Source organism: Mandrillus leucophaeus, unplaced genomic scaffold (genome assembly GCF_000951045.1).
Source record: "Mandrillus leucophaeus isolate KB7577 unplaced genomic scaffold, Mleu.le_1.0 Scaffold20, whole genome shotgun sequence".
NCBI lineage: Eukaryota > Metazoa > Chordata > Mammalia > Primates > Cercopithecidae > Mandrillus > Mandrillus leucophaeus.
This window is the reverse complement of record NW_012102032.1, coordinates 3,063,132-3,075,223: the sequence shown is the minus strand read 5'-3', so window position 1 is coordinate 3,075,223 and position 12,092 is coordinate 3,063,132. Positions and strand designations below refer to the sequence as shown.

Here is a 12,092-nt window from a genome sequence, read left to right as displayed (position 1 = left end):
AAGTATTTGTTTCAGCAAGATAGCAATCAAGAAAACCTGAAAATCTTTCTGCTACAAATCCTTACAAATAGCCAGATAAAATATAAATGTAAAACATTATTTTAATGAATAAGCACATTAAAAGGCAGAAAGGAAATCCCCAAGTGTCAGAAACAAAGAAGGATAAGGAACTTTCATTAGTGGATCAGGGCCCACGGCTGCCCTGGAGAGTTTCATATGAGGATTTTTAAACACTGCCTTGGGATAGAAAAATGAACCCCCTACAGAAAGGGAATTGAAAGTGAGACTAAAACTCCACCCCCTGCATAATGTTAAAATTTTTGTTTTCTTGAGACAGGGTCTCACTCTGTTACCCAGGCTGGATAACAGTGGTGCAACCATGGCTCACTGCAGCCTTAACCTCCCAGGGCTCAGGTGATCCTCCCACCTCAGCCTCCCAACAGGTCTGTGCCATCACACCTGGCTAGTTTTTGTAATTTTTTAGTAGAAATGGGATTTTGCCATGTTGCCCAGACTGATCTTCAACTCCTGAGCTAAAGTGACCCACCCGCTTTGGCCTCCTAAAATGGTGGCATTACAGGAATGAGCCACCATGCTTGGCCAATGTTAAAATTTCTATTAAAGAACAGACCAGAAAAATGTCTGCCTACTGGCATAGGAAAACAGCAAGGAATTTTGTCTGTTTCTACTGGGTTCTGAAGAGGGGGAAAAAAGTCTTACCTCAAAATTCAAAGTAAGATTTACGTGCCTAATTTAGGTTTGGGATTTAAGGTTGAGGTTCAAATTTCAAGAAATTGACATAAAAATTGTTCAGGAGCTAGAGTTATTTGAGTAAAGCAAAAGTAAAATCCTCTCTGGAAGGAAGGTTCTAGGTACAATGGAGTAAGCACATTCCACTCTATCTTTCCCACTGAAAGTAGCAATAAAACCTGGAGAGATGGGTGGCATAGTTATTTAAGGATATTCATAGTTATTTACTTTGAAAAGTAAATAGAAACAGGCATACTGATGAAGCCGGAATTTGAATGACAACAAAACTGGCAGATTAATATAAGACCCAGAGTCTTATTTGGAAAAAAAAAAAAAAATCCTAATGAAAATGTCCAGGATACAACCCCAAATAACTCAGCATATGAAAAACCAGGAAAAGACAGCCAACAAACATCAATGATAAGATGACACAGATGTTTGGATTTAAGGGCTTTAAAGCCAGATAAAATGCTCATCAGCCAGGCCTGGTGGCACATGCCTGTAGTCCCAGCTACTGGAAAGGCTGAGGCAGGAGGATCACTTGAGCCCAGGAGGTTGAGACTAGCCTGGGCAACTTAGCAAAGCCCCAACTCTACCAAAAAAAAAAAAAAAAAAAAAAAAGAAAATTAAAAATTAGCCAGGCACACAGTGGTGCGCACCTGTGATTGTCCTAGTTTCTAGGGAGGCTGAGGAGGGAGGCCCATTCGAGCCCAGGAGTTCAAGGCTGCAGTGAGCTGTGATTGTACCATTGTACTCCAGCCTGGGCAACAGAACACAATACCCTGAGGAACAGAGGAAGGAAGGAAGAATTAAGAAACAAGGGGATAAAGGGACTGGTCTAAACTGTGTCAAATAGAGTGCCGTAGAGATAGCAAAAATAACAAAGAAGAGACAACAGATAACAGGAAAAAAGTTAGAACTTAAAGTATAATTAAAAAGAAAAAAAAAGGAAAAAAGATGAAATTTTTGTAGAATTATAAAAAACATTCTGAATTAAATAAAAATATACCAAAATTTGTGGGATGTGACTATAGCAGTGCTTAAAATGAAAAGTATGCCATTAAGTGTTAGAAGAGAAAATATCTCAAATCAATAATCTAAACTACTACTTTAAGAAACTAGAAAAAGGAAATTAAACCCAAAGCAAGTAAAAGGAAGGAAATAATAAAAAAATAATAATAAAATCAGCAGAAAAACAAAAAAGCCACAATGAAACAAAATGGTGTTTCTTTGAAAAGATCAATAAAGTTAAAAAAGCCTCTAGGTAGATTCACTAACAAAAAAAAGAGCAAACAAAATTTCTAATATCAGGAATGAAAGGGGACATCAACTACAGATTCTATAAACAGTAAAATATAATAAAATACTATAAATAACTGTATGCTCATGAAACCAAAAACAGATGAAATGAGCAAATTCTTTCATTGCTATAAACTACCAAAGCTTACTCAAGGAAAAATAGATGGGTATTTTAACTTTTAAAGAAATAAAATCTGCTTTAGTTAAAAAAGCTTCCAACAAAGGCAACTGTGGCCCCACATGGCTTCAGTGGTGCACTCTTCCTTTTCTGTTCTCAAGAAGAGTTTGGTTAGCATTATTTCTGCCTTAAATATTTAGAAATTGTCTCCATCTTCAGCAAAGAAAAAAAAAAAAAACTTTCCTGTTCTAAAAGTGAAGAGTTTACAACAATTTAATGAAGTAGATGAAAAAGAAAAAGAGCAGAGACCATTAAAGAGACTTTTCATTAAGAGGCCAAAACTAGCTAGTTCTGTGAAGTACCACCTCCACCTTGTGGCCCTTCATGGAACTGTTGCTGAAAACACTAAAACACACAGAGTTGAACTTCAAGGCACAAATTTGATCTCTTAGTGTTTCTGAATTCCTGACAAACACCAATCTTCAGGATTCAAACACAATGAATTGGAACTCTCTGGAATTCCCAAAATCTACATTATTCTTTAAAAGAAGTTATTAAATATATTTTTCAAACTCTTTATTCATTACATGTGTATCTTTTTTCCTTTTTTTGTTTTTGAGACGGAGTCTCCTTCTGTCACCCAGGCTGGAGTGCAGTGGCGCCATCTCTGCTCACTGCAACCTCCACCTCCCAGGTTCAAGCAATTCTCCTGCCTTAGCCTCCCGAGTAGCTGGGATTACAGGCATGTGCCACCACGCCCAGCTAATTTTTTTGTACTTTTAGTAGAGACGGGCTTCACCATATTGGCCAGGCTGGTCTCGAACTCCTGACCTTGTGATCCACCGCATCCAGCCTACATGTGTTATCTTTAAAAAAAATCATTTAATTAGTATTTGTAAGAACTGAGGCCTATAGTGAATATTCAAATGCTAGACTGCATGTGGGTATTACTGGCTAGTATGTGAATAATGTAACATTTAGAACTCAGTAAGGTTTATAGTACTGTGCAGAATCACAAAATGCCAATATAAGGATTTTGCTTCAAATTCTATTTCTTGGAACACCACTCAATTTTTATTAAGTATACCATGTGTAAACTCATTAATATTTACTTAGCAGACAGGGCCATGAACACACATAAAATGGCAATATTTATAATGAAGACTGATTTGTAATCACTTCTTTCCAAGGAGCTACTGTTGACCTTAACCTTTGATTCCAGGTATCAGTATTTCTAGTTTTTACTTTCAACTTGCCCTAAGTAGATTCCTTCAAATCAGTAATGTTTCTGTGTTGTTAAAACTAATTCTAATAAGACAATTAGAATAATGCTTTCCATTTATTAAACTTCTTGAGTACTTTTTCTCAGAATTCAAAAAAACGTACATTTCCCAAGAAATGCTAGGAAGAAGTTCATGCATGAAAACACCTGGTCTTTTATCAAGTACTAAGATCTGGAAGTTTCCTACCTTTGTGAATGTAAAGAAAAAGACAAACTGCTGGATGTCAATGACAGCAATTACTATTAATTGTAAGGTACTATTAATTGTTAAGAAGCTTCAGAGATTGTTAATGCAAAAGAAATCTGCATCTTATTACTCTATCCATCATCTACCGTATTTTTTGAGCACCTACTACGTATGTGCTCAGTAAAGCTAACTTGAGTTATAACTCCCTTAAATCAAGTTGCTCAAATTTCAGATGCTATGGAAAATATATGAACCACCTGGTACAGATGACACTTTGTATTCTAGTCACTAACAATTTATCTGCCTTTCTCCTTTCTCCTTTCCAAGAGGACCCTGATATTGTTCAGGTATTTTCCCTCTTCCACATAGCCATGTGGAATGAGTTGGGGAGGGAGACCAAATAACTGGACTTGGCTGGCTGGGCGCGCGGTGGCTCATGCCTGTAATCCCAGCACTTTGGGTGGCCAAGGCAGGCAGACTGCCCGAGGTCAGGAGTTCGAGACCAGCCTGGCTAACATGGCGAAACCCCGTCTCTACTAAAAATACAAAAATTAGCCAAGCATGGTGGCAAACACCTGTAATCCCAGCTACTTGGGAGGCTGAGGCAGGAGAATCGTTTGAACCTGGAAGGTGGAGGTTGCAGTGAGCAGAGATCATGCCACTGCACTCCACCCTGGGCGACAAGAGTGAAACTCCATCTCCAATAAATAAATAAATGGACTTGGCCAATTTTCCTTGACAGTGGTTAACGAGATCGAAGAGGAAGTTGTCGAGGTGCTTTGAGAAAGGTTTTCCTTGTTGCTAGAGATTACAGAGTAAATCAATCCTCTCCTACTCCCAGAATGCTGTTCTGACTCTGATGTCTAGAACTGCAGCCAACATCTTACCGCCCTGAGAAGAGCTAAGCCTCTCACTCAGAATGGCAGGGCAAAAGATAAAACAACCCCAACCCCTGCCCTCCAACACACACACACAAAAAAAACAAGTTCCTGATGACTCTGAGCAGCTAAATTTTCTAATCCTGAAACTGCTCTAACCAGAGTTAGGTGTACCTTCTTATTATAGAGAGACTAGTTAATATAAAAGAGTTAACTTTCCTTTTTGTTCAAGTCAGTTAATTTTTTGATGAATTTTGTTAAAGGCATCTTAATCATTACCCTAAATGATCAGCAATGGCAGGCCATCAGACTTTGTATTCCTCTTAAAGAGGCCACCAGCAAGGTTTTTAACAGGCATGCCAAGGCTTTTCCCTGGATGGTATTTTGAGTACCCCTGATTTAACTGAAGGGGCTTTGTGCTACTTCAGCAAGAACTGAGAGAGCAAAGCCTTCAGTTTTACAAAGAACAAGAAATAAACTGGCCTACCTACAGTTGTGCAGGTTATCAATTGAAAGAAAAAATAAGTCAACCTTTTCAGCATCAGGTCATTAAACCAAAGACTAATACAACCAAAGGTTATCCCATATGGTTCCAGTAAAAAGGAAAAGGCCTATTTACGTTTATAACTAAGAAAAAAGTTATTTTTAAACTGATGCTTAAGAGCAGTTAAGAGACACTTTAGTAGTCCCAAATTCCCAACCAGTACTACAAACAATGGCTTAAAGTCCTTCAGACAACCTTCTCTGAGAGAGAGAGAGAACCCCACAGTGATCTGACACAGAATGTCTTTTTGTATTTGGCTAAAATAAAGAGTCTTGTTTTTCCTAAGCATGGATACAAGACAAACCCATTCCACTGTCTACTAAAGCTTATAGGTATATAAGGGTTTCCTGAGAACTTGCTCTTGCTGATGATAGAATAATACTGGCAACAGTGAGCAAGGCCACATTCTCCTCGAGAAACAAAGCTGATTACAAGAGGCACAGGGCTTCCTTTGTCTCCTGTACTACCTTCTCTCAGCCTCATCAGTTAGTCTCCTTCTCACAGTCTATCCTGGGACTCTGGAGGTAAACAAGCTGTTCAGATACCAACAAATTACAAGGGTGTACTTCTGTGTCATTGTTGCACATTCACAGCAACTTTTCTTATTGAGTTCTAGGTGCTTTATAGCACAACACCCCATATATAAAGATAAAATGTGTTACTGAGTAACACTGACCACTTAACTCTAAATCCCGTATGAATAACTCCATTCTTTCTAAGACTTGGAAAATGTACTGATCTTCACTATGGCCAAGCAAATGCCCTTCTTGTTTAGGACAAGCTGTCAATTGCTTTAAATAAGAAATGAAACTGGTGTCAAAAAGTTCCGGTGTTTTCTGTGCTGACCGGCCATTTTACATATAAAAATTCGTGCTGAGATAATGTAAATCGATAAATTGGAGGCTGAAATTAAGTCCAAATCGGCCGGGTGTGGTGGCTTATGCCTGTAACCCAGCACTCTGGGAAGCTGAGGCAGAAGGATCATTTGAGCCCAGGAGTTTAAGACCAGTCTGAGCAACAGAGCAAGAACAAGTCTCTATAAAAAATTAAAAATAAAGAAGTCCAAATCATTTCATTTAAATTAACCATGCTTCTTACCAATTTTCCTGCTCCTAGTTCCACATACGCTATTCCCACCCCCAAATCCATTCTCCACAATGCAGCTACAGTAGAAATGTTAAAGTGTCACTTCTAACTTAGATCCTATTCAAATGACAAAGTTCAAATTCTAGCTGGGATATTCCACGTAACTCTTCATGATCTGGCCTCTGTCTCCCTTCTGGTCTCTCTTTCACCAGTCTTCATCTGGCTAACTTCTACTCATCCCTTAGGATGATCTTTCCAAGGGTGAATTAGGGACTAGGTTAGCAGCGAGAGGCGACAGTTAAGAGCACTGGCTCTAGGTTCAAATTCTAGCTCTTCTAATTTCTTTTTTTTCTTTTCTATTTTTTTTTTTTTTAGAGACAGAGTCTCGCTCTGTCGTCCAGGCTGAAGTGCAACGGTCACAATCTTGGCTCACTGCAACCTCTGCCTCCCGGGTTCAAGCGATTCTCCTGCCTCAGCCTCTTGAGTAGCTGGGATTATAGGAGCGTGCTACCATGCCCGGCTGATTTTTCTATTTTTAGTAGAGATGGAGTTTCACCATGTTGCCCAGGCTAGTCTCAAACTCCTGACCTCAGGTGATCGGCCTTCCCAAAGTGCTGGGATTTGCAGGCATGAGCCAACGTGCTCAGCCTTCCAATTTCTTTTCTTTTTTTTTGGGGGGGGGAACGAAGTTTCACTCTTGTTGCCCAGGCTGGAGCACAATGGTGCGATCTCGGCTCACTGCAACCTCTGCCTCCCGGGATCAAGCGATTCTCCTGCCTCAGCCTCCCAAGTAGCTGGGATTACAGGTGACCGCCACCACGCCTGGCTAATTTTTGTATATTTAGTAGAGACAGGGTTTCACCATGTTGATCAGGCTGGCCTTAAACTTCTGACCTCAGGTGATCCACCCTCCTCAGCCTCCCAAAGTGCTGGGATTACAGGCATGAGCCACTGTGCCCGGCCCCAGCCTTTCAATTTATAACCCTGTGACTCTGAGTAAGGTTACTCACCTTACTCACTCACCTGTAAAACTAGGTTAACAAAAGCAACTACCATGTAGAGTTATTTTGAGAATAACACAATACTGGTAAAGTCTTTAACATATTAAGAACTTAGTATTAACTATTATTTTTATTACATATCTCATTTTTGAGCTGCCTATATACCTTATCACAGCACTCATGATCCTAAATTATAACTGGCTATCAGTCTCCTCCCACACCTAACAACTGGTTTTCAACTGCTCTCCTTGCCACCCTCCTACCACTACCACCACACATACTAGCGTACCTGAGAGCTACAACTTATTTCTATTAGTAACTGTGGCCCACTCTGGCAAGTGATTCTCAAGGAGTGGTCACCTCTGGTTGAGAATTATTTAGTTCAACTATTGGTTCGTGACTGGGGATGATTTTGCCTCCCAGGAAACATTTGGCAATGTCTGGAGACATTTTTGGTTGTTGTAACAGGAGGGAAACACTACTGGTATCTAGCGGTTAAAAGCTGAGGATGCTGCTAAACATTCCACAATGCAGAGAACAGCCCCTGTAAAATAAAGAATTACGTGGTCTAAATGGCAATTGGTGCCAAGGTGGAGAGTCTGAACTAGATAGTAAGTTCAGGAATTTTATCACTGGCATCAAATACAACATCCGGTAAATTAGAAGCATTTCATAAATGTTGCATGAAAAAAATGAGCTTATTATTGTCATTTGAGATAGAGTCTCACCCTGTCGTCCAGGCTGGAGTGCAGTGGCGTGATCTTGGCTCACTGCAACCTCTGCCTCCTGGTTCAAGCAATTCTCCTGCGTTAGCCTCCCGAGTAGCTGAGATTACAGGTGTCTGCTACCACACCTGGCTAATTTTTGTATATGTAGTAGAGATGAGGTGTCACTATTTTTGCCAGGCTGGTCTCGAACTCCCGACTTCAAGTAATCTGCCTGCCTCAGCCTCCCAAGGTACTGGGATTACAGGCATGAGCCACTGCGCTTGGTGGAAGAAAAATGTAATTCCAGTATATTCTCTAGTAATTTAAGCTACTACAATCCAGTATGTATGGAGACACACAGAAAGTATTCCCTGGTCGGGCACAGTGGCTCACGCCTGTAATGCCAGCACTTTGGGAGGCCAAGGCGAGTGGATCATGAGGTCAGGAGTTTGAGACCAGCCTGGCCAACACAGTGAAATACCGTCTCTTACTAAAAATACAAAAATTAGCCGGGCATGTTGGCAGGACCTGTAATCCCCGCTACACAGAAGCTGAGAAAGGAGAATCACTTGAACCCGGGAGTTGGAGGTTGCAGTGAGCCAAGATTGCGCCACTGCACTCCAGCCTGTGTGACAGAGCTAGACTCCGTCTTGGGGGAAACAAAAAACAACAGAAAGTTATTCCCCACAGGCCTGTTCTATAAAGATCATCAATCATAATATTTCTTTCCTGATGTTTTAACAATAAACACATCATTTACAAAAATCTTTTCTATTTAATCTCTTCTACTGAAATAATGCTGCCCACTACAGGAGCACCAACTAAGAAAACCAAAATGTTTAGTGTTCTTTAACTGAGAAACCTGAAAATGCCACCACCCACACACCCTCTTCTTAGGGCAGCTGAGTAGATGCTGGCACCTGCACGTATGCTTTGAGCTACAATTCATCAATCATTGAAATTCAAATGAGTGCAGAGGTGGAAGGTGGCAGAGTTTCACTAAGAAATGAAAAAATTACAAGGCCAAATATCATTAAGAGAGCTGACATTCTTTTCTACCAATTTATACAGGACACAGCAAGGGCAATACACATAGCCTTGTTCCAAGCACCTCTGTTGCCCCAAATTGCAAAATGTCTTCTATGCTTTTAGATAAACAATAATGAACTTGGAAGAATATTCAAAGGAAACATTAGAAAGTATATCTGAGAAAAAGCTGAAGTCAGTCATCATATGGGATTTAAAAAATGGTCAAAACCTGGAATGCTTCTTTAAGAAGAAAAAAAGCAATCTGCAGACACTAATTAAGACTGACTAAAAAATACTTAACATTTACTATTCTAATTAGTCGTTCTGGGGCACATCTTCCCCATTAGATTGTGAACAGATCTAATTCAACTTTATATTAATAAATCTAGCAAAAATTCAATGCATGGTATGTAGGTGCCTTAATATATTTATTGACTGAACAGATGAACTATATGCAGATATTTTCCCCATACAAATGCCTGTTCTAGTAAGGCCTGTCCTTTTATGTTGTAACTTACTCATTTTGCCTTCCTCTGTATTTAACATCTTAGCAAATCAAATTCAGTGGTACAAGGAATGTTGTGTTCAGATCAAGCATGTCGAATAGCAGATCTCAGTAATGTTTCCATTAAACCAACCACTCCCTATCCCTATCACTACCACTACGACTACCACCACCACCACCACCACCCACCACCAAAAAAGGGACAGAATTCTCATTTCCTGCTTACTTGTAAATTTATCATTCCTTACCTTCTTCAGGGGCAGCTGAAGCTCCTTCAGGTAGTACAGGCTGTAACTCTCCAGTTTCAGAATTATTTTCCGAATCAGTCATCTGCAGTCCTTCCAGATGACCTCCTTTAGCATTAGCCCTCAAAGAAGAAAACAACTTGGTATTTTTATGTAACTAGTGACACAATAATCTGTATTTTCTTTTTGAACTGAGCACCAAACTAAGTAGGGTACGTGCTCTGGTGTTTAATAATAAATTTCAAATTTTGTCTTAAAATATTTCATTAAGGGCCGGGCGCAGTGGCTCATGCCTGTAATCCCAGCACCTTGGGAGGCCAAGGCGGGTGGATCACCTGAGGTAAGAGTTCAAGACCAGCCTGGACAAGATGATGAAGCTCTGTCTCTACTAAAAATACAACAATTAGCCAGGTGTGGTGGTGGGCGCCTGTAATCCCAGCTACTTGGGAGGCTGAGGCAGAGAACTGCTTGAACCCAGGAGGCAGAGGTTGCAGTGAGCCGAGATTGCACTGCTGCACTGCAGCCTGGGCGACAGAGCAAGACTCTGTCTCAAAAAAAATAAATAAAAAATAAAATTAAATAAAAAAATTTCACTTAACATTCACAAAAAAATGTTATGAAATGGTGGATTATATCAATGTTAGTATCCTGGTTGTGATACTGTACTACAGTTTTGCAAAATGTTATTAGGGGAGAAAAGTACACAAGATGTCTCTGCATTATTTCTTACAACTGCATGTGAATCTATAATTAGCTCAATAAAATTTTAACTTATAAATATAAATGGAAGTTTTAAATAATATGTTCTAAGAGGGAAAGACTTTTAAGATATATTATTATTACTATTATTTGAGATGGAGTCTCAGTCGGTCACCCAGGCTAGCGTGTAGTGATGTGATCTCAGCTCACTGCAACCTCTGCCTCCTGGGCTTAAGCGATTCTCCTGCCTCAGCCTTGCAAGTAGCTGGGATTACAGGTGCCCAGCATGACGCCGACAATTTTTGTACTTTGTTTTTAGTAGAGACAGTGTTTTACCATCATGGCCAGGCTGGTCTCGAACTCCTGACCTCAAGTGATCTGACCACCTCAGCCTCCCAAAGTGTTGGGGTTTATAGGTGTGAGCCACGGTGCCTGGCCTGAGAGATATTATTGAATGAGAAATCAAAGTACACCTTTTGTATTAAAAAAGCTACATAGTCACAGTTCCTTAAATATACACAAAAACTGAGAAGACACAGCATACATGAAAAATAAAGAACAGTATGAATGTGTGTGGGGCAATGGGTTGGAAAACTAGGTTGTGGGAGATAAGGATGGGAGACTTTTCACTTATTCTTTTTTCCTTTCATTTTGAAACACTTATCATTAGTATTTAATATTTATTTTTATTTAAAAAATAAACAGAGGCAAGGTCTTGCTATGTTGCCAAGGCTGTTCTCAAATTCCTGGGCTCAGGCAATCCTCCCACCTCAGCCTCCAAAAGTGCTGAGATTACAGGTGTGTGCCACTGTGCCCAGCCTTTCATCAGTATTTAAACTTTTTGCTTACACTACTTTAAATCAGGCAGGGAAAAAAAAGACATGAGCTGGACAGCATCCACATGAACCAGTCTGGCAGATAAAATCAACTGCAAAATGAGGATCATGGCTAAGAGCTGCAGACACTTGTACAGGATTTTACACTCTAGAAAAAAAAAAAACTAAGTTCATGTATATTTAACTGTGATGACTAAAGGCAGATAAAAATATCTCCATAGCAAATACAATATAAAAGCTAGTTGCAGCTTTAATTTGAAGAAATGTATAAAACATCAGGCTAGGTAGTAGGTAGGGAAGACAAGATAATCTCCAGTGATTTTAACATCTTTCTACTACTGAAACTTGAGCCACAAAGGAAAGCTAAACCACCAGCCAATCTTGTAGTTTTGGTAATGAGCCAGACACCTTGACTATATAAAATTAAGTAAACTTAAAGGGTGTTAATCTTTCTCCAATTGAGGTAAAATTCTTTTCAGAGTCTCCAAAATAGAACTATTTCATTGTTTAAATTTAGAAATAGGTTTAATATCCATAAAATAGATAAGCAGATGGATATTAATGGCTCATGATCTGCCACATCCATAGCCAATATCCATAATCACTCTATCTTTTGAATAGATGGAAGTTTAATTGCCATGTCTGGGATTTGAGTTTATGTCTCTTAGGGGAGAGATAAAGGTGTTAACTACTATATATCCTTTTGGAAAATTCCAACTATAAGTTTTGAGGATACTTTGATAAGAGGAGAGAAGAAAGGTGAGATAAAAGCAGAAAAGCAGTGTTAAAGTTGCTGTAAGTGCTTTGTTTCATACAAAATATATATAAATGCCTGTGACATGTAATATAGCCCAACACTAATATTTTTGACAAATGTAGACTGAAAAAAAAAAATAAAAACCAAAAAAAGCTGACAACCTTCCCCC

At 39.4% G+C, this 12,092-nt stretch overlaps 1 protein-coding gene across 1 annotated transcript in view; it reads right to left on the bottom strand.

The window, feature by feature from the left end:
* TRIM37 (tripartite motif containing 37) overlaps positions 1-12,092 on the bottom strand; it is a 127,426-nt gene that overhangs the window by 6,502 nt on the left and 108,832 nt on the right. Inside the window, exons 21-22 of the mRNA XM_011979257.1 lie at positions 11,223-11,314; positions 9,635-9,788 (exon numbers count right to left, since the gene is read on the bottom strand). Of these exons, the coding sequence (XP_011834647.1) occupies positions 9,635-9,788; positions 11,223-11,314 (246 nt within the window). The remainder of the gene's footprint in view (positions 1-9,634; positions 9,789-11,222; positions 11,315-12,092) is intronic.